Source organism: Heliangelus exortis, chromosome 2, assembly GCF_036169615.1.
Source record: "Heliangelus exortis chromosome 2, bHelExo1.hap1, whole genome shotgun sequence".
NCBI lineage: Eukaryota > Metazoa > Chordata > Aves > Apodiformes > Trochilidae > Heliangelus > Heliangelus exortis.
Genome location: NC_092423.1, coordinates 151,366,801 through 151,387,669, shown reverse-complemented (window position 1 = coordinate 151,387,669; position 20,869 = coordinate 151,366,801). Strand labels below are relative to the sequence as shown.

The 20,869-nt window shown below is 66.0% G+C and overlaps 1 protein-coding gene across 1 annotated transcript in view; it reads left to right on the top strand.

Moving 5' to 3' along the window:
* The window catches only part of PLEC (plectin), a 69,771-nt gene extending 50,791 nt beyond the window's left edge, over positions 1 to 18,980 (top strand). Inside the window, exons 39-72 of the mRNA XM_071736983.1 lie at positions 236 to 320; positions 593 to 834; positions 1,978 to 2,097; positions 2,196 to 2,303; positions 2,933 to 3,151; positions 3,576 to 3,779; positions 4,305 to 4,536; positions 5,163 to 5,389; positions 5,746 to 5,868; positions 6,333 to 6,434; positions 7,068 to 7,175; positions 7,592 to 7,738; positions 8,265 to 8,420; positions 8,793 to 8,990; positions 9,058 to 9,186; positions 9,486 to 9,656; positions 9,747 to 9,902; positions 10,766 to 10,972; positions 11,293 to 11,412; positions 11,823 to 11,992; positions 12,480 to 12,639; positions 12,782 to 12,985; positions 13,689 to 13,814; positions 14,248 to 14,391; positions 14,595 to 14,783; positions 15,065 to 15,179; positions 15,622 to 15,791; positions 16,037 to 16,199; positions 16,902 to 17,056; positions 17,154 to 17,228; positions 17,466 to 17,583; positions 17,716 to 17,897; positions 17,978 to 18,098; positions 18,231 to 18,980. Coding sequence (XP_071593084.1) covers positions 236 to 320; positions 593 to 834; positions 1,978 to 2,097; positions 2,196 to 2,303; positions 2,933 to 3,151; positions 3,576 to 3,779; positions 4,305 to 4,536; positions 5,163 to 5,389; positions 5,746 to 5,868; positions 6,333 to 6,434; positions 7,068 to 7,175; positions 7,592 to 7,738; positions 8,265 to 8,420; positions 8,793 to 8,990; positions 9,058 to 9,186; positions 9,486 to 9,656; positions 9,747 to 9,902; positions 10,766 to 10,972; positions 11,293 to 11,412; positions 11,823 to 11,992; positions 12,480 to 12,639; positions 12,782 to 12,985; positions 13,689 to 13,814; positions 14,248 to 14,391; positions 14,595 to 14,783; positions 15,065 to 15,179; positions 15,622 to 15,791; positions 16,037 to 16,199; positions 16,902 to 17,056; positions 17,154 to 17,228; positions 17,466 to 17,583; positions 17,716 to 17,897; positions 17,978 to 18,098; positions 18,231 to 18,277 — 5,193 coding nt within the window. The 3' untranslated portion in view covers positions 18,278 to 18,980. The remainder of the gene's footprint in view (positions 1 to 235; positions 321 to 592; positions 835 to 1,977; positions 2,098 to 2,195; positions 2,304 to 2,932; positions 3,152 to 3,575; positions 3,780 to 4,304; positions 4,537 to 5,162; positions 5,390 to 5,745; positions 5,869 to 6,332; positions 6,435 to 7,067; positions 7,176 to 7,591; positions 7,739 to 8,264; positions 8,421 to 8,792; positions 8,991 to 9,057; positions 9,187 to 9,485; positions 9,657 to 9,746; positions 9,903 to 10,765; positions 10,973 to 11,292; positions 11,413 to 11,822; positions 11,993 to 12,479; positions 12,640 to 12,781; positions 12,986 to 13,688; positions 13,815 to 14,247; positions 14,392 to 14,594; positions 14,784 to 15,064; positions 15,180 to 15,621; positions 15,792 to 16,036; positions 16,200 to 16,901; positions 17,057 to 17,153; positions 17,229 to 17,465; positions 17,584 to 17,715; positions 17,898 to 17,977; positions 18,099 to 18,230) is intronic.
* Positions 18,981 to 20,869: the final 1,889 nt, after the last annotated feature.

The following is a 20,869-nucleotide window of genomic DNA, read 5'->3' as shown; positions in this document are numbered from 1 at the left end:
GAGGGCTTAGGGAGGCACCCATGGGTGCAGGGGGTCTGTGGGGAGGGTGGTTGGGGATACTATGGGTGCAGGGGCTCTGGGGTCCACCCATAGGTGCAGGGGGACCCTGGGGAGGTCTTGGGGGGACTGTGGGGCCACTCATGGGTGCAGCGGGTCTATGGCGAGGGCTGGGGGTGCATGGCACCATGGGCAGTGTCCTCGTCACGGGTGGGTGCCATGGGTGCCCCTGGTCCAGGAGCTGTGCCAGGAGATCCGCAGGCGGCTGGGCCAGCTGGATGTGGCCCTGGAGAGGGGACAGAGGGTCCTGGAGATGGTAACAGGTCAGTGGGGATAGCTGGCACGGGGCACTGGGGGAGCTGGGGAGGGGGGACACTGCCCAGGGCTGCACCGGTGGCCAAAGCGTGGGGACCAGGGGACAGCCATGGTGGCACCTGGGGGACACAGTGACCCTCAGGTGGCATGGGGGTGCACCCTGGAGGACCGCAAGCCCCGGGAGAGGGGGCAGGGGACCTTAGGGGCGCAGGGGATGGCGTGGGGTCCCCGTCCCCGGGGTCCCCAGGGTCCCCAGGGCCACCTGCGGGTGCTGGCACAGGGGAGGAGGCGGTGGTGGCCCAGGAGAAGCTGGAGGCACTGCGTCTGCGCTACGTCCTGGTGGGACAGAGCAGCTCCGACACCGAGCAGCGGCTGCGACAGACCCTGGAGGCTTCGTCCCGCTTGGGAACGGCCCAGGAGGACCTGGCGCTCTGGCTGAGCCACCTGGAGAAGGAGCTGGCCACCAGGGATGGCCAAACTGGTGGTCAGGAGATGGTCCTCAGTGACAGCGACAGGGAGAAGGTGAGGGATGGGGGGGCCAGAGGGACCAGAAGGTCCTGGGGGCTGTGGTGTAGCCACTGAGGTTGGAAGAGACCTCCAAGATCATCAAACCAGTAACCCAACACCTCTGTGCCCACTAAACTGTGTCCCCAAGTGCCACTTCCACGCATTTGTTGGGTCCCTCCAGGGATGGTGGCTCCACCCCTGCCCTGGGCAGCCTGGGACAGGCCCTGGCTCTGTGCTTGAGTCATTTGGGGCAGAGAAGACCTTGAAGACCATGAAGTCTAATTGTTAAACTAAGTTGCTAAAGGGACTTAGAATCACAGAATCATAGAAAGTTCAGGGTTGGAAGGAGCTCTGGAGATGCTGGAGTCCAAGCCCTGGCACAGCAGGATCAGCCAGGGCAGCCCAGACAGGAACACATCCAGGGGGGGTTTGGAAGGCAGCAGAGAAGGAGAGGAACCTCATCTGGAGGTTGGGGGGGTTCAGGAGGGATTTGGAAGGCAGCAGAGAAGGAGAGGAACCTCATCTGGAGGTTGGGGGGGTTCAGGAGGGGTTTGGAAGGCAGCAGAGAAGGAGAGAAACCTCGTCTGGAGGTTGGGGGGTTTCAGGAGGGGTTTGGGAGGCAGCAGAGAAGGAGAGGAACCTCATCTGGAGGTTGGGGGGTTTCAGGAGGGGTTTGGGAGGCAGCAGAGAAGGAGAGGAACCTCATCTGGAGGTTGGGGGGTTCAGGAGGGGTTTGGGAGGCAGCAGAGAAGGAGACTCCACAACCTCTCTGGGCAGCCTGGGCCAGGGCTCCCTCAGCCTCACAGCAAAGAAGTTTCTCCTCACCTGGAGCTGGAACTTCCCATCTTCCAGCTTCAACCCATTCTTCCTTGTCCTATTACTGGGCTTGGAGCAACCTGGGCTGGTGGGAGGTGTCCCTGCCCATGGATGAGCTTCAAGATCCCCCCCAACCCAGCCTGTTCCATGGATTGATGACCATGAAGTGGTGGATCCCCAACCCTGAACACTCCTAGGGTTTCTGGGCCACCTCATCCCCACCTGGCATGGTTGGACCAGGTGGCCCTTGAGGTCCCTCCAGTCGGGTGTTCTGTGCCTCTGTCACCCTGGGGGGTTGGTGTGGGGTTCACAGCTGACACCCCCCCCCCCTCCTCGCCACAGTTCCAGCAGGTTCTGGAGTCCCAGCAGTGCCGCTCGTCTGGGCTGGGCCAGCACCTGGAGGAGGTTGGGCAGCTCCAGCTGGAGCCCCTGGCCCTGCGCGCCCAGCTGGCCCAACAGAAGGTGGGTCTGGGGATTCCCAGGGGTCCCTCATCCCAGCCATGTCCCCAGGGACACCGTGTCCCTGTCCCCACCCCCTGACCCCCCTGTCTCTGTCCCAGCTGCTGTCGGCCGAGGTTCTCCTGCACCGAGGGTTGGTGGAGCGGCTGCTGGGGGTCTTGGAGCCCCTCCTGGGGGCCTGGCCCGAGCCCCTGCACCAGCAGCTCCAGGTGACCTAAGGGGAGGCGGGGAGGCTGCTGGCACCTCCCTGGTGTCCCCCCGGGAAGCCCCCTGTCCCCAGCCTGCAGTGCAGGGGGGATGACCCTGTGCCCCCCACTTGTTTCTCCTCCCTGGTGACCCCTCTGTGTCCCCTCTGGTCACCCCTCTGTCCCCTTGTGTCTCTCGTCCCTACTCCATGGTGTGTCTTGGAATGCCACCATGCCCCCTGTCCCCCCCCAGTGACTCTGCTGTCCCCGAGTGTCCCCAGCCCATGGTGTGCCTTGGGATGCCACCATGGCCCTGTTTCCTAATGACCCCCCTCCCATGGAGTGTCCTGGGTTGCCCCCATCACCCCCTGGTTACCCCTTTGTTCCCCAGTGACCCCCTCCCACGGTGTGTCCGGGGACGCCACCATGCCTGTCCCCCTGCTGATTCTCCTGTCCCTGTGTCCCCACCCCCATCCCATGTCTGGGATGCCCCCATCCTGTCCCCCTGGTTGTCCCCCTGTCCCCCCATGACCCCATCCCATCCCATGGTGTGTCCTGGGATGCCACCATGCTCCTGTCCTCCTGGTGACCCCCCTGTCCTCCTGGTGACCCCTCTGTCCTCCTGGTGACGCCCCTGTCCCCGGTGTCCCCAGCGGGCAGTGCGGGGGCTGCAGGAGGACATGGAGCAGCTGTGCCAGCGCTGCGGGGCCGTGGCTGCACGGCTGGAGCGGGCACAGGCGCTGCTGGAGCAGTTCAGTGAGGCCCAGGAGGAGCTGGAGCCATGGCTGGAGGAGGCCCAGGAACTCGGGGGGCAGTTGGACCCTCACAACATGGACGGACAGGACCTGAAGGAGCAGCAGGCACTGCTGCAGGTGAGGGACCACGGGGTGGGGAGGGCTGAGGGGACCTTGGAGACCCTCCAGTGCCAGGAACAGGCAGGAACATCCCTGGAGCAGAGGAGGCTGAGGGGAGACCTTCTGGCTCTCTGCAACCCCCTGAGAGGAGGGTGGAGACAGGGGGGGTCGGGTTCTGCTCCCAGGGACCAGGAGGTCTTTCCCAACCCAACCCAACTCAACCCAACTCATCAACCCAAACCAACCCAACTCAAACCATGAGCTCAACCCAACTCAACCCATTAACCCAACCCAAACCAACCGAACTCAACCCCATTAACCCAACCCAACCCATGTCCATGACTCTTTGCTCAGTCACCCTGTGGGCTGGAGAGCCAGTGGTGCTGCTGGGCTGGGGCCACGGCGTTGTCCCTGTGCCCACGGTGCTGTCCCCATGTGGCAGTGCCTGCGGGAGGCCGTGGCTGAGCACCGTCCTGTGCTGGGGAAGCTGGAGCGGGTGGTGGTGGAGCTGCTGGAGCTGAGCCCGGTGCAGGCCGCCCCGTTGCAGCAGCGCTGGCGCACGGCTGAGGAGCGATACGGGGCCCTACGGCAGCGCCTGCGCCGGGCCACCGGCCTGCTGGAGGACACCCTGCCACGCTACAGCCAGGTAGGGACACGGGGACCCCACCCACTCGTCCCCACACCGTCCCCCCAACTGCTCTGCCTGATCCCCCACACTGTCCCCACCCCCAAGTCACACGGACAGCCCCCCCACACTGCACCCCCCCAGTGTGACCGGTGTTCCCATGCCACCCCCCCAGTGACACCTCCAGTGCCCCCACACTGTCCCCCCAAGTGGCATGTCTGCTCCCCCCCATGCCATCCCCTGAGTGAGGTGGCATGTCCCCCATGATGTCACCCCAAGTGACATGTTGGCCCCCCCCCTAGTGCTGACCTCCTCGGCTGACGTGTGATGTCCCCATGCTGTCCCCGGGTGCAGTGTGTTGTCCTTACGCTGTGCCCTCACTGTCCCCTGGTGCGGTGTCCCCTCACTGTCCTCTCGCTGTCCCCACACTGTCCCTGAGTGCAGTGCTGTGTCCCCACGCTGTCCCCTCATGGTCCTGTCACTGTCCCCTCGCTGTCCCCACGCTGTCCCGTCGCTGTCCCCTCACTGTCCCCTCGCTGTCCCCAGCTGTCAGAGCGGCTGTCGCTGCTGCTGGAGAGCCTGGAGCGGGTGCGCAGCCGCCTCTCCATCCGCCCCTCGGTGCGGGGGGACGCGGGGCAGCTGCGGGAACGGCTGCGGGACACGGGGCTGGCGCTGGCAGAGCTGGAGGAGCTGGGAGGGGCCCTGGAGAGCGTGCGGTCGCAGGGAGGGGACCTGGTGGGGACCCTGCGGGAGGCCGGGCTCGACACTGCTGCCACAGGTACCGCACCCCCACCCCAGCGTCCCTCCTGCCTGGGGGTGCTGGGGGGTTGGGTTCCACGGAGGGCTGGAGCCCTGCTCATGGTTGTGTCCCCACACGGGGACATCCTGGGGTGCCAGGTCCCTGCCTTGGGACATGCTGGGGTGCAGCGTTCCTTTTCAGACCATTTTTGGGTGCAGGATTCCTTTTTGTGCCATTTTGGGGTGCTGAGTTCCTTTTCGGGCCATTTGGGGGTTCAGGGTTCCTTTTCAGGCCATGTTGGGTGTCGAGTCCTTGCCTAGGGTCATGTCCCCCATGGGCCCATACTGGGGTGCCCTGTCCCCATCCCGTTTTGGGGTGCCATGTCCCCATCCTGTTTTGGGGTGCCATGTCCCAATCTCTTGTGGGGGTGCCGTGTCCCCATCCTGTTTTGGGGTGCTGTGTCCCCATCCTGTTTTGGGGTGCCATGTCCCCATCCCTTGAGGGGGTGCCGTGTCCCCATCCTGTTTTGGGGTGCCGTGTCCCCATCCTTTTTTGGGGTGCTGTGTCCCTATCCTGTTTTGGGGTGCCATGTCCCCATCCCTTGTGGGGGTGCTGTGTCCCCATCCCGTTTTGGGGTGCCGTGTCCCCATCCCGTTTGCCCGCAGGGATCGAGGAGCGCTCGGGGGAGCTGCTGTCCCTCTGGGGGTCCCTGCGGTGCCGGTGCCAGGAGCAGGAGCGGTGGCTGCGGGACCTGCTGGCCCTGGCCGAGCGGTTCTGGCCCGGTCTGTCCGAGCTGGCGCTGGCGCTTGGGGACACTCAGCACCTGGTGCTGGGCCTGGAGGAGCCCGGAGGGGACCCCGAGGAGATCCGAGCCCGGCTGCACACCATGCAGGTACCGGGGGGTGGGGGGGGGTGTTTGGGAGAGCCCCCAGAGCACAGGCAGCACCCCCAGCATTGCAGCCCCCAGCCCCATCCATGCAGCCCCCCAGTACTGCAGCCCCCAGACTCCCAGTACTGCAGCCCCCAGCCCCACCCGTGCAGCCCCAGCCCCATCCATGCAGCCCCCAGACTCCGGGTACTGAAGACCCCACCCCCCGTAAGTGCAGCCCACCCATTGCTGCACCCCCAGCCTCTTTAACACAGACCCCAACCCCATCCGTACAATCCCACAACACTGCAGCCCCCAGCCCCACCCATGCAGCCCCCAGCCCCCTTAGGACAGCCCCCAGCCCCCTGCCCATCCCACAGGCGCTGCGGGAGGAGGTGGATGCTCTGCAGGGCGAGCTGGACGCGCTGGGCAGCCTGGGTGTGGAGCTGATGTCGCACTGCGGGGACACCGACAGACCCGATGTCACCAGGAGCCTGGACGAGGTCAGACAGGGCAGGACCACCTTCCCCAAGGCCGGGGGTCCCCCAGGGAATGGGGTCTCGGGATCCCAGGGATGGGTGTCCCCCCCCCCAGTGCTGGTGGGGGGACGGGGGGTGTCCCCAGCCCTGGTGTCCCCTGGAAGGTGGCTGTCCCAGGCTGGTGGCACCGGGGACCCCCAGGACCCCCCCACCCCACGGTCTCTGACCCCCGGGACCCCCAACCTGGTGCTTCTGACCCCCGGGACCCCCAGTGGTGCTACTGGGACCCACCCCACTCCCCCGCCCCCCCACCTCCCCATGGTGCTACAGACCCCTGTGGCTTCGTTGGTGCCACGGACCCCATAGTGGTGCTGTTGGGAGCCTCCCCTGGTATCGCTGACCCTGACCCCCCTGACCTCCCCTGGTACCACTGACCCGGACCCCCCTGCCCCTCCCGGTACCGCTGACCCGGACCCCCGGCCCCTCAGCTCTACTCCTCCTGGCACAACCTGAACAAAGTGTGGGGTGAGCGCTGTGCCCGCCTGGAGGAGCAGCTCCAGAGTGCCCTGAGCTACCGGGAGGCTCTAAAGGTGTGGGGCGGGGGCCTGCGGGGGGCTGCGGGGGGCTGCGGGGGCTGGGGCTGTGGGTGTGGGACTGGGGTCTGCCCTGCTGCTCCCTGTGACCTCATGGGGGGTGCTATGGGGCAGTGGGGTCACTGTGCTCTGTGCCCGCCCCCACGGGGCCAGCCCCACTTCGAGGTGCTGCCCCCGGGTGGGCTCAGGGCTGGGAGACCCCCGGGACCCCCCCCTCTCCGGAACTGTGGGGGGGTCCTGGCCCCACTGCTGGATGAGGAGGGGCTGTGGGGAGGGGGGACACGGGACAGGGGTGGGGATGGGGTGAGGACAAGGATGGGGACAGTGACAAGGAAAGGGATGGAGACAGGGACAAGGAAAGGGATGGAGACAGGGACAAGGATGAGGATGGGGACAGAGATGGGCAGGGGATGGGGACAGGGACAGGCACAGGCATGGAGACAGTGACAAGGACAAGGGTGGGGACAGAGACAGGGATAGGATGGGGACAGGAGTAGGGACAGTGACAGGGAGCCGGATGGGATGGCGTCAGGACGGGGAGGAGGACAGGGATGGGATGGGGACAGAGATGGGGACAGGGATGGGGACAGAGGTGCTGTCCCCCTCCTCACTGTCCCCCTCTGTCCCCAGAGGCTGTCAGGGTGGCTGGAGGCAGCCGAGCTGCGTGTCACCCAGGAGGGGACATCCCTGCTCAGCGGGGACCCGGAGATGGTGCAGCAGCAGCTGGCAGAGCTGAAGGTGCCATGGGGTGGGGAGACAGCAGGGGGGGGACAGCGGGAGGGGGAGTGGGGCGACAGAGGGGGGGCAGCGGGGGGACAGCGGGGTGCTCCAGTGTCCCGAGGGGTGGCCCAATCCTGTCCCCAAGGCTGGCAATGCAGGACTCTGGGGAAAGTCCAGGGTTGGGGTGGGGGGATCTGGGGTCCTGGGCTGGGGTTTGGGAGTGCTGGGCTGGGATCTGGGATCTTAAATTGTGATCTGGGGGTCCTGAATTGGGGTCTGGGACTTCTGGGCTGGAGTTTGGGGGTGCTGGGCTGGAATCTGGGGGTCTGAGACTTCTGGGCTGGGGTCTGGGTTGGGATGTGGGGGTCCTGGGCTGGGGTCTGGGTTGGGGTGTGGGATCCTGGGGGCTTCCTGTCCCCCTGACCCCCCTGCAGGAGTGGAGGCGGGAGCTGTACCAGTGGAGGGTGGAAGTGGAATCCCTGCGACACTGGGGGGGTGGGGGGCAGGGGGAGCCCCCAGCCCCGCTCCGGGACCTCCAGCGCCGCTGGGACCGCCTGGAGGAGGATTTGGGGAGCCGGCAGGTGGGGAGGGTCCCTGGGGTGCCATGGGGGTCTCTGGGTGCCATGAGGGTCCATGAGGTGTTTGTTGTGTGGTCCTTGGGGTCCCTGGGGGTCTCTGGGATGCCATGGGGTCCATGGGGTGTTTGTTGAATGGGCCCCTGGGGTGTCACGTGGGTCCATTGGGTCTGTGGGTTGCTGTGTGGGTCTATTGGGTCTGTGGGTTGCTGTGTGGGTCCATTGGGTATCATGAGAGTCCATGGGGTGTTTTGTGGGTCTGTTGGTTGCCATGTGGATCTATTGGGTCCATGGGGTGTTGTATGGGTCCATCAGGTGCCCTGTGGGTCCATCGGGTGCCATGTGGGTCCACTGAGTCTATGGGGTGTTGTGTGGGTCCATCGAGTGCCATGTGGGTCCATTGGGTGCCCTGTGGGTCCATTTGGTACCCTGTGGGTCTGTTGGGTGCCCCGGTGGTCCCAGGGATGTGGTGGGGCTCCGTGGGGTGGGCTGGTGCCAGGTTCCTGTGCCCATGGTTCTGTGGGTTGGGCAGCACCAGCTGGAGGCAGCGCTGCTGGGCTTGGGGCAGCTGAGACATCAGCTGGAGGAGCTCCTGGCCTGGCTGGGGACCACAGCTGAGCAGCTCCAGAGACCCCCAGACCCACACCCCGACCTGCAGACCTGTGAGATTGAGCTGGCCAAGCACAAGGTGAGCAGGGGACAGCCCACCCCCAACCCCTCATCCTCATGGGGACATCCCCAGGGGGACAGGCAGGGTCCTGCGGTGTCCCTGGCTGCTCCCACAATGTCCCCGCCACGGTGAAATGAACCCCGACACTGGTTCTGCTGTGTCCCCACTGTGGTGACTGGGGTGGCCAAGAGGCTTTGGGTGGTGCCACCATCTGGGGCCACGGCCCTGGTGGTAACTGTGGTGTCCTTGGGAGGTGTCACCATTGTCCTGGTGGTCACTGTGGTGTCCTTGGGTGGTGCCACCCCTGTCCCTGGTGGTCCCTGTGGTGTCCGGGGGTGTCCGTGCGGTGCCGTGGCCGTGTCCCTGCAGTGGGGTGGTGGCTGTCCCCAGGTGCTGAGGAACGACGTTCTGTCCCACGCCCGCACGGTGCAGTCGGTGACCGAGGTGGGGCAGGGGCTGTTGGTGGCCACCCCCGGGGACAACCTGGAGGGGCTCCAGCAGGACCTGCAGCAGCTCCGCCAGCGCTGGGACCTGGTGCAGAGCCAGACTGAGACCCGGCAGCTGGAGCTGGAGAACACCCTCAGCCAGGTACCCCCCCACCCTGCCCCCTGCCCCCCGCCCCTGGGCTGGCCCTGAGCCCCTTCCCCATCCCCAGGTGCAGGACCTGAGCCTGGAGATGACGGAGCTGCTGCAGTGGTTGGAGCAGGTGGAGCTGCAGCTCTGCTTGGCCCCGCCGGGCTGGGGACCCCCGGAGACCACCAAGGAGGAGCTGGCAGCACACCTGGTGAGTGCCAGGGCTGGGGACGTGTCCCCAAGGGTCCCCTGGGGGTCTTCGTCTGCCCAGGGCAGGGGTGGAGTCCCCATCCCTGTCCCTGTCCCCATCCCTGTCCTCATCCCCATCCTTGTGTCCTCATCTCTCTTCCTGTCCCCATCCCTCTGTCTGTCCCTATCTCCCTCTTTGTTTCCATCCCCATCTCTATCCTCGTCCCCCTCCCTCCTCCCTCCCCACCCATTCCCTGTCCCCAAATCCCCTGGTGGTCCCTGTCCCCTGGTGATTGTCCCCCTGTCCCTGGCTGTCCCCAGGAGCTGTGCCGTGCTCTGGATGCCCGTCAGGAAACCTTCGGGGGTCTGCGGGATCGGCTGCAGCGGCTGCTGCCCCCGGCCCGTGCCGCCCAGCCCTGCAGCACCCAGCACACCCTCCGCCTGCTGGAGCACAAGTGGAGCAGCGTCCAGGCCCAGGCCCAGCACAGGAAGGTGCGTGGGGACACCCTGACCACCCCCAGCCCCCTCCACGTTGGCCCCCCCTTGCTGTCCCCATGGCTGTCCCCACCCTGTGTCCCGCAGGAGCGGCTCTCGGAGGGGCTGCGGCTCAGCACCGAATTCCACGGCACAGCCCAGGAGCTGCTGCGCTGGCTGACCAGGGCTGAGGAGATCCTGGGGTCCCCCGAGCCCCCCAGTGTCCTCCTGGATGTTGTCATCACCCAGATCCAGGAGCACAAGGTGAGCATGGGGACCCTGCTGCACCAGGAGGGGGTCCTGGGTGGGACATCTGTCCCTGGAGCCATGGAGCATCCAGGGTGCTCCAAGCCCCATCCAACCTTCAACACCTTCAGGGATGGGGCAGCCACAGCTTCTGGGGACAGCCTGGGCACTCAGGGGCTCAGCACCCTCACCCCAAAGAATTTCTCCCCAGTATCCAGACGTAGTCCCTGTGCTGGGCACTGGGGAGGCCACACCTCGAGTGCTGGGGTCAGTTTTGGGTGAGAAAAGGGCCCTGGAGGGGCTGGGGGTGTCCAGAGAAGGGAATGGAGGTGGGGAAGGGCCTGGAGCAGAAGGAGAAGGGTCTGGAGAAGTTGTGAGGAGCAGCTGAGGGCCCTGGGGGTGTTGATCCTGGAGCAGAGGAGGCTGAGGGGAGACCTTCTGGCTCTCTGCAACCCCCTGAGAGGAGGTTGGAGCCAGGGGGGGTCGGGCTCTGCTCCCAAGGAACAAGGGATGGGCCAAGAGGAACTTTTGGCACAACTCAAGTGGTGCCAGGGGAGGTTTAGGTTGGAGCTGGGGAAGAATTTCTCCCTGGAAAGGGTTGTCAGGGCCTGGCCCAGGCTGCCCAGGGCAGGGCTGGAGTCCCCATCATCCCTGGAGGGGTTTCAGACCCTGGGGATGTGGAGATGAGGGACATGGGGGGTGCTGGGGTCAGGGTTGGACTCCAGGATCTCCAAGCCCTTTTCCCACCCACCCCACAGTTCAATGATCTCAAGGTGGTGACCCCATCCATGGGATGTCCCAAGGCGAGGATGGGGCCAGCAGGGATGGAGGGGTTGGGTTGGGGTCCCGCTGCCCCCACAGCTGCCCCCCACTCTCCGCAGGCCCTGGAGCAGGAGATGGTGGCCCACGGGGAGCAGCTGAGTGGCCTGGAGGCCATGGCCGCCCAGCTGAGGGACTTCAGCAGGAAGCAGGACGGGGCTGTCACGCAGACCTTGGTGGTGTCGGTTCGGGAGCGGCTGGGGAAGGTCCATCAGCGTGCGGCAGAGCGGGGGGCGGCGCTGGAGGAGGGGAGAAAACGGAGCAAAGAGGTACTGGGACCGGGACTGGAACTGGGACCACGACAGGAACCGGAACTGGGACACTGTTAACTGTGGCGTGGGGACAGGGACACGGGGACACGGGTCCTTCAGGGGCTGTGACAGAGCAGGGGTGATATGGTTTGACATGGGGACAGTGCCACGCTGTCCCAGGGTTTGCCGTGGTGGTACCGGGGCCACGTGTGGTGTCTGTCCCCATGGCCCGGTGTCCCCGGATGTCCCTGCAGTGTCCCTGTCGTGTCCCCGTGGTGTTCCCGCTGTGTCCCTATGGTGTCCCCGCCGTGTCCCCATGCCCCTGTCCCCCGTTTCAGTTCATGGAGTCGCGGCGGCTGCTGCTGGAGTGGATGGCGGCGGTGGAGCCGGGGCTGGCGGAGCCACCAGAGGCTGCGGGGACGCGGGAGGAGATCAAAGGGCAGCTGGCCCAGCACAAGGTGGGACTGCCCAACCCGGGCGTCCCGGGGGTCCCGGAGCGGGGGCAGAGAAGGGGGGCTGGGGGTGTTTGGGGAGGGGGTGCCCAGCTCTGGTGTCACCGTGGTTGGGTGTTTTCTGGGGCTGGGTCTGCATCCCCCTGGGTGAGGGTCCCCAACCCGAAGGGGTGAGGGTCTCCATCCCCTGGGTGAGGGTCTCCTTCCCCATCTGTGTGAGGGTCTCCATCCCCCTGGGTGAGGGTCCCCAACCCGAAGGGGTGAGGGTCTCCATCCCCTGGGTGAGGGTCTCCTTCCCCATCTGTGTGAGGGTCTCCATCCCTCGGGTGAGGGTTTCCTTCCCCATCTGTGTGAGGGTCTCCATCCCCTGGGTGAGGGTCTCCATCCCCGGGGGTGGTCTCCCCCCCTACCCACAGGCATTCCAGCGCCTGCTGCGGGCCAAGCGCCCGATGTACGAGGCGACGGTGAGGAGTGGGCGGGCGCTGCGGGAGGCAGCTCAGAGCCCCCGGGACCGCCCCCCCCTGGAGGAGCTGCTGGGGGAGCTGAAGGAGAAATGGGACGGGATGTGGAGCAGGGCAGCAGAGAGGTGGGTGGGGATGGGATGGGGATGGAGAGGGAGATGGGATGGAGGTGGGGATGGGGATGGGTTGGGGATGGAGATAGGGATGGGAGTGATGGAGATGGAGATGGGGATGGGATGGAGATGGAGATGGAGATGGGGATGGGGATGGGGATGGAGATGATGAAGACAGGGATGGGATGGAGATGTAGATGGGGATGGGGTGGAGAGGGGGATGGAATAGAGATGGAGATGGGATGGGGTGGAAATGAAGACAGGGATGGGATGGGATGGGATGGGATGGGATAGAGAGGGAGATGGGATGGATGGGATGGGATGGGGTGGGATGGGATAGGATGGGTTGGGGTGAGATGGATGGGATGGGGTGGGTGGATGGGGTGGGATGGAATAGAGATGGAGATGGGATGGGATGGATGGGATGGGATGGATGGAATGGGGTGGGATGGGATGGATGGGATGGGATGGGATGGTGTCCCCCATCTCCTCCCCACAGGCAGCAGAAGCTGGAGGAGAACCTGCTCTTCTCGGGGAAGATGACGGAGGCTCTGCAGGCCCTGATGGACTGGCTGTACCGGGCTGAGCCCCAGCTCAGTGAGGACGTCCCCGTTGGTGGGGACCGGGACCTGGTTGGTGACCTGATGGACAAGCACAAGGTGGGTGCTCTCCCCCCGGGGTCCCCATCCCCTGGCCCAGCTCGGAGCAGCCCTGGGGGTCCCAGCACATGCCCCAAGGTGGGGGTGTTCCCAGTGGGGTGCTGCCCCCCGGGTCTCCCCCAGCCCCCCGGTCCCTCCCCAGGTGTTCCAGAAGGAGTTGGGGAAGCGTGCGGGCAGCGTGCGGATGCTGCAGCGATGGGTGCGGGACCCGGGGCGCGGGGGGGGCTCGGGGGTCCCGGACTCGCAGTGGCTCCAGCAGCAGGTGGAGGAGCTGGGGGCTCGGTGGGACCTCGTCTGCAGCCTCTCCCTTGGGAAGCAGGAGCGGCTGGAGGCTGCGCTCAGACAGGTGGGGGGCACCCTATAGGACAGGGTGGGGATGGGGGGTGGGAGCTCCAGGGGGTGTTCTGTGGGGTGCGCCATAGGGTGTCCGTGCTGTGGGGTGCTCCTTAGGGTGCTCCATGGGGTGCTTCATGGGGTGTCCATGCTATGGTGTGCTCCATAGGGTGGCTGGGTTGTGGGATGCTCCATGGGGTGTTCCTTAGGGTGATCCATGAAATGCTCCATGGGGTGCTCCGTGGGGTGGCCATGCTGGGGGGTGGTCCATGGGGGGTGTCAGTGGTGGGTGGGTGTGTTGAGGGTGGGGTGTCCCCAGGCTGAGTGAGGGGACCCCCCTGTCCCTTTTGGGGGGTTTGAGAGCAGCAGATTTTGGGGGCCTGGATCTGCACTGGGTTCTGGTCTGGCACTTCCAGGGCTGGGGGGCTGGAGGGGTGGGACCTGGGGGTCCAGGGAGCTGTGGAGGTTTTGGGGAGGGTTGGGGGGTTTGGAAGTGTGGTATTTGGGGGCAGAGCAGGGAGCTGGGACCTGGGGGTCTGGGGTCTGTGGTTCTGGGGGCCTGGGGGGTAGGGGTCTGGGGGCTTGGGGAATGGGACCTGAGGGCTTTGCAGGGTCAGGGGTCTGAGGTCTGGGTCCTGGGGTTCTGGGGAACGCAGGGGTCTGGGGGTTCTGGGGGTGCTGTGGGTGGGTGCTGAGCAGGTTCTGGGTCCCGGCAGGCAGAGGAATTCCACAGGCTGGTCCAGAGCTTCCTGGGGCGTCTTGGGGAGTCCGAGAGGAACCTCAGGGTCTGGGGCTGCCCCGAGGAGGAGGCAGCGGCACAGGAGGGGCAGAGGCAGCTGCAGGTGGGGGGCAGCCCCAAAACACAGCTCCACAGGGACCCACAGGGACCCAGATAGCCCCAGCCCAACCCTTCCATCCCTGCTGGCCCCATCCTTGCCTTGGGACATCCCATGGATGGGGTCACCACCTTGAGATCATTGAACCGTGGGGTGGGGTGGGTGGGAAAAGGGCTTGGAGGTCACGGAGTCTGACCCTGACCCCAGCAGCGCCCAGGCCACCACCCCCCCCATGTCCCTCAGCACCACATCCCCAGGGCTTTGCATCCCCTGTCCCCATCCTTTCAGTGGGTCCCATCACACCCATCCAGGGGCTGGGAGGAGGTTTGGGGTCCCACGCACCCCACCCTCACTGGCCCACTCCCTCCCAGCTGGTGGAGCTCCCGGGGGTCCCTGGGGGGTCTGGGATGTGTTCCCCCATGGTCCCCGTGCCCCCCAGGAGGTGCTGGAGTCCCTGGAGTGCCAGCAGCTGGAGCTGGAGTGCATCTCCTGGCTGGGGGAGGAGATCCTCACCACGTCCCACCCTGATGCCGTCCTCACCATCAGGTCCTGGCTCACCGTGGTCAAGAGCCGCTTCCAGGAGGTGAAACCCCCACATTCCTGCCCCATATTCCTGACCCCCACCCCTGCCCCCTGTCCCTGCCTCCACCCCTGTCCCCCATCCCTTCCCCACATCCCAGCCCCACATCCCTGCCCCACATCCCTCCTGGCTGCTGTCTGGGGGTCCCTTCCTGCCCACTGGGGGTGTGGGCATCCCGAGCCCCCCACGCCCCCCCTGCCCCCCAGGTGCAGAGCTGGGCCCAGCACCAGAGCGAGCGGCTGCAGGCGCAGGCGGCAGCGATGGCGGCCGAGAGGGAGGAGAGGACGCGGCTGCTGGAGTGGATGGGGGCAGCTGAGGAGGCCCTGGGGCTGCGGGACCAAGAGCCCCTGCCCCAGGAGGCTGAGGCACTGGAGGAGCTCAGCACCCAGCACGCGGTGAGGGGAACACCAAACCTCAGCCCCAACATGGAGGCATGACTGGGTTGGGTTGGATTGGGTTGAATTGGGTTGGGTTGGGTTAAGCTGGGTTGAGTTGGATTGGATTGGGTTGAGTTGGGTTTGGTTGGGTTGGATTGTATTGGGTTGAGTTGTGTTGAGTTGGGTTGAGCTGGGTTGAGTTGGATTGGGTTGAGTTGAGTTGGGTTGGGTTGGTTTGAGTTGGGTTGGGTTGGCCAACCACATGGCTCCATCCCCCTGACCCTGCTGCTCTCCCCAAGGTCTTCATGGAGGAGCTGAACCGCAAGCAGCCCGATGTGGAGAAGGTCACCAAGAGTGGCAAGCAGAAGCTGCCCACTGAGCTGGGACCCCCAGCTGCCCGGCGCCTGGCCACACGTGAGGGTCACCCATTGACCCCTGCACCATGGGACCCCCAGAGGAGCCCTGGGACCCCCAGATGAAACCTGGGACCCCCAGATGTACCCTGAGACCCCTGGTCCATGCCCCAGGACCCCCAGATGTACCCTGAGACCCCTTGGCCATGCCCTGGAACCCCCAAATGAATCCTGGGATCCCTTGGCCATGCCCCAGGACCCCCAGATGAAACCTGGGACCCCAAGATGTACCCTGAGACCCCTTGGCCATGTTTTGGGACCCCCAGATGAACCCTTCAAACCCCTTAGCCATTCCCTGAGACCCCTTGGCCATGCCCCAGGACCCCCAGATGTACCCTGGGACCCCTTGCCTACTCCTGGGACCCCCAGATGAACCCTGTGACCCCCAGATGTACTCTGGGACCCCCAGTCCATGCCATCCCCCCTGTCTCTGCTGTCCCCAGGCCGCCGCAGCAGTGGGAAGATGCCGGGGGTCCCAGGAGGGGTGGTCCTGGGGGGTGTGGAGCCGCAGCCCCCTGTGCTGGCCCAGGTCCTGCAGCGCTGGCAGCAGCTCTGGCTCCTGGCACTGGACCGGCAGTACCGGCTGGAGACGGCGCTGAGGCGCCTGCGGGAGGTACCGACCGGGTCAGCACCTCGGGGGGGACACACAGGGGGGGGGCACACAACCCCACAGGGTGGAAGGGTGGGGGGGGCAGCACCCAGGAGCCTTCCCAGACCTCATCTCCTGGGGGGTCCCGGGCAGAGCCCCCTGATGTTGGCTTTGTGGTTGCAACCATGATGTTGGTGATGGTGGGTGCCGCAGCAGGGGGCTTGGGGGGGTCTCCATGGGGGTTTAATTCCTGTTTGCGCTCCCGGGAGCTGGAGGAATTCGCCCACTTCGACTTCGGGGTCTGGCGGCGCCGCTACGTGCAGTGGATCGGGCAGATGAAGTCCCGGGTCCTCGACATCTTCCGAGGCATCGACCGGGACCAGGATGGGCGCATCAGCCAGCGGGAGTTCATCCAGGGTGTCCTGGCCTCCAGTGGGTGCCCCGGGGTGCTGGGAGGGGTCCAACAACCACAGACCCCCTGCTAGACAAAGGGGAGAAATTCTGTGGGGTGGGGGTGCTGAGCCCCTGGGTGCCCAGGTTGCCCCCAGAAGCTGTGGCTGCCCCATCCCTGGCAGTGCTGAAGGTTGGATGGGGCTTGGAGCCCCCTGGGCTGGAGGAGGGGTCCCTGACCATGGGTTGGGGTGGGACTGGATGGGATTTAAGATCCCTCTATCCTAACCCAGTCTGGGATTTGATGGTTTTAAGGACCTCACCCAGACACTGGGCCAGGGCCTCCCATGGGTGTGGGTGCAGGAGTGCCCCAAATCCCCTACTTTGACCCCATAACCCATGGTCCATGTCCTTGACCCCCTCCCCATCTCCAGCCCCACTGATGCCATAGGCACCTCCATGGCCCCACAGAGCTCTGGGGGCCCCAGAGCAGGGGGTTGGATCTTGATGATCTTGAAGGTCCCTTCCAACCCAAACCATTCTGGGATTCTATGATTCTAAGGTCCCGGGTTTGGTGCTGGAGTTGAGGGTCCCTGTTTTGTGTCCCCCCTCCTCCCAACTTGAGTTCTTCACCAACATCCTGGAGATGAACAGGGATGGGTTCCACCAGCCGTGTCCCCCCCATTCTGATGCTCGGGGTTTGGTGCTGGGGCTGAGGTTCCCCGTTTTGTGCCACCCCCCCAGAGTTCCCCACCAATGTCCTGGAGATGAACGCGGTTGCCACCATCTTCGACGTCAACGGCGACGGTTTCATCGATTACTACGAATTCATCAGCACCCTGCACCCCCACCGGGACCCCCTGCGCCGCAACGCTGACGCCGAACGCATCCAGGACGAGGTTTGATTGGGGGCTGGGGGCCAGGGGGAGGGTCTGGGGTGGATGGGGGTCCTGCCGGGGTGGGGGTCTGAGCAGCACCGGGTACCCCTGTCCTCAGGTCAACAGGCAGGTGGCCCAATGCAACTGTGCCAAGCGCTTCCAGGTGGAGCAGATCAGTGCCAACAGGTACCGGGTAAGTGCTGCCCACCCCCCGGGCTCCCCTCACATGGGGAGGCGTCTCAGCCCCCCACCTCCCCCGTGCCACCAGACCCCTGCAGCAGCAGCAGGGAGAGGGGAGACCCCTGTGTCCCCTGTGAGCCCCGGGCCCAGAGGCTGCAGGGGGGACCCGGTGGGTGGTGATGGGGGTGGTGGTACCTGGTGGTGCCCCCTCCCCAGCTGCCAGCCCCACGATTCCCCCCGACCCCCCCAGTTTGGGGAGTCCCAGCAGCTGCGGATGGTGCGGATCCTGCGCAGCACCCTGATGGTGAGGGTCGGGGGGGGCTGGATCGCCCTGGATGAGTTCCTGGTGAAGAACGATCCCTGCAGAGGTGGGTTTGGGGGGTCCCACCACACCAGGGTGGCTCCCAGGGGGTTGAGACCCCAGGTGCTAGCATGGCACCCACCACGGGGGTCCTGGTGCCGATGGGTGCCCCAAGGACCACCCCCTCCCGCCTCCCCAGTGAAGGGAAGGACGAACCTGAAGATCAACGAGAAGTACCTCTCCCCAGAGACCCTGGGAGCCACCAAGTGCACGGGGACCCCCTCCTCCCCCTCCTCAAAACCCCTCTCCCCAAGCCGCTCCAGCTCCAGCCTCAGCCTCTACACCAGCGCCTCGGCCCCCAGCAGCCCCCTGGCCAGGAAGGTGAGGGCTGGGGGCCACCACGGAACCGCCCCCCCCGCCCCAGACCCACTCTCGGTTCTGACCCGCTGCCCCCTCCCCAGTCGGTGCTGCGCAGGACGCGATCCGGTGACCGCTGCCCCCGGCCCCGCGGCTCCCCCCTGCCCGATGGAGCCGAGCTGCAGCCCCCCACCCCCGAGGAGACCCCGACTCCGGCCCCCCCAGGTGAGGACCCTGCCCCCTGCCCACCCCACAGAGCTGGGGGGGGGAACACGGTGGGGCAGGGTTGCGGGGCTGCCCCCCAAGTTTGGGGGTGTGGGGTGAAGCCCCTGCTCCAGCCCCTCTGTCTCCTGGCAGAGCCCCCTGAAGGGTCCCCTCCGGAGCGCTGCAGCCCCTGCCGCTGAGCCCCCCACCCACTCCCGCCCTGCCCCACTCAGGATCCTCCAGCAGCCCCAGGATGGAGACTGACGAAGCCCCTGAGCCACTGAGGATCCTCGACCCGCCTCTCGGTCAGCCACCCACCCACCCTGCGGGGCCCAGCCACCCCCCCCAGACTCCCCTGGCATCCCAGTGCAGCCCCCTGGGGTCCCGGTGCAGCCTCCCTGCCCTGGCGTGATGCCAACTCCCCCAAACCCCTCGGGGTCCTGGTGCAGCCCCCCAGAGCTGAGCCCCCCACACTCGGCACATCCCTAGGGTCAGGGGGGCCACCCAGAACCCCCCTGGGGTGGTCCCTCCCCCTCTCCCTGGGCTCCCTCACCTTTGGGGGTGCTGCAGGTGCCCCCAGGCTTTGGGCAGCGCTGGGGGGGTCCCGCCATCCCACCGGGGGGGGGCTGTGGGTGCCCCTGGCTGGGGCCGAGCCCCATTTTGGTGCTACCCCCCTTCACCCCTTGGGGGGGCCCGGGGGGAGCCGGCTGCCACCACTCCCAGCCCCGCTGGGACTGCCATGGGTGGGGAGTCCCTGGCGCCCACATCCCCCCTGCCCCAAGTCCCACAACGGGACCCCCGCCCGTCCCCCGCTAAGGGTGAGCGGGTGGAGTGGTGGCACAGCCCCCAGGCACAATAAACTTGTAGGGTCCTTGTCAAGAGCACCTACCACGGGCCACCTCCTCGTCTGTCCCTCTGTCTGTCTGCTCACCACACTGCTGGGGACAGGGGTGGCATGGCAGGGTGGCAGGGGGGCTGTGGCATCACCAAAGCCAGTGTGGTGGCATGTGGTGGCCCGGCAGGGCTGGGTGTGCCTCAGGCTGGGTGCCACCAGCAGAGCCACCTGAGGTGTGGGGTGGGTGCCAGTGGGCACTGTGCCATGTCCCCTCCTTTCCCAGGAAATCATGGCCACCATCCCCCCACGGGGCTGGGCTCCAGCACTGGCAGGTGACACGTCCCTGTCCCCCCTCTCAAGGCACCATCTGTGTCCCTGTGGTCCCTTCTCCGTGCAGCTCACCAGGGGACAGTGGGGTTGGGGCTGTGGGATCATGGGATGATGGGATGATCTCTAAGCTCCCTCCACCCCAAACCAGTCTGGGATTTGATGGTTTTAGGGACCTCACCCAGACACTGGGCCAGGGCCTCCCATGGGTGTGGGTGCAGGAGTGCCCCAAATCCCCTACTTTGACCCCATAACCCATGGTCCATGTCCCTGACCCCCTCCCCATCTCCAGCCCCACTGATGCCACAGACACCTCCATGGCCCCACAGAGCCCTGGGGGTTCTGGGGGGGGGAGCTGTGAGGGGTCCCTGGCCCATGCAGAGGGGTCTTTCAGAACCACAGTGAGGTTGGGGACAGTTTTAGGGGACACCAGCACAGAGATGGGACCAGACTGAGCACCGGGAGAAGGTGGCCAGGCCAAACCCCTTTCCCTTTGGGGGGATCAGTGGAGGACCAGGGGGTCTTGGACTTCTCCGAGGCTCCGGGCAGAGCTGTGGCACTGGGGGACAGTCCCCAGGCACGAGGTGTCCCCGGGTGTCCCCATCTCCTGCTGGTGACACCGCTGGGGCTGCAGCCCAGCACAGGGGTGGTTCGGTGGCTCCTATGGAGCTTTCCCACCGCAGCACCCCGAGGTCCCTCTTCTCCCCAGGGTTCACCCCCAGTCCCTTCTCCACCCAGGCTGTGTTTGTGCTCTGCCGGGCCGCGTGCCAGAGGAAAGGCTCTCGTTAGGGTAATTACGGCGCTGGGGTAATTAACACCCGTCTGCAGCTGCAACCAACCCCGAGCTGCCCACGGAGCCACCGCTCCCTGCCCGGCGGCGGCTGAGCTGGGTCGGGTGCTGGCTCCGGGCGGTACCGGCACTGATCCAGTGGGACCACGGAGCTGCCAGCTGAGGGAGCAGGGAACGGGCTGCAGGGACCATGGCTGTGATCCCCAACCAGCAGGACAGGGAGGGGATTGTCCCCTCTGGGGAGACCCCCCTGGGGTAAAGCTGTGTCCTGCTCTGGGGTCCCCAGCAGCAGAAGGACACGGAGCTGCTGGAGCCAGTGCAGAGGAGGCCCTGGAGCTGCTGGGAGGGCTGGAGCAGCTCTGCTCTGGAGCCAGGCTGAGAGAGTTGGGGGTGTTGAGGCTGGAGAAGAGAAGGCTGCAATGGGGAGACCTTGGAGCAGCTTCCAGGTCCTGAAGGGGCTCCAGGAAAGCTGGGGAGGGACTTGGGACAAGGGCCTGGAGGGATGGGAGCCTCCCAGGGGGAAGGGTTTGCAGCTGGGAGAGGGGAGATGGAGAGGAGATCTTGGGCAGGGAGGGAGGGAGGGAGAAATTGTTTGGGGTGAGGGTGCTGAGCCCCTGGGTGCCCAGGTTGCCCCCAGAAGCTGTGGCTGCCCCATCCCTGGCAGTGTTGAAGGTTGGATGGGGCTTGGAGCCCCCTGGGCTGGGGGAGGGGTCCCTGACCATGGCAGGGGTGGCACTGGTTGGGATTTGAGGTCCTTCCACCCTAACCCACCCGTGGTCTCATGGTTCTGTGCTGGTGGCAACTCTGTGGGTCCCAGCCCTCTGCAGCAGCACTCAGCTC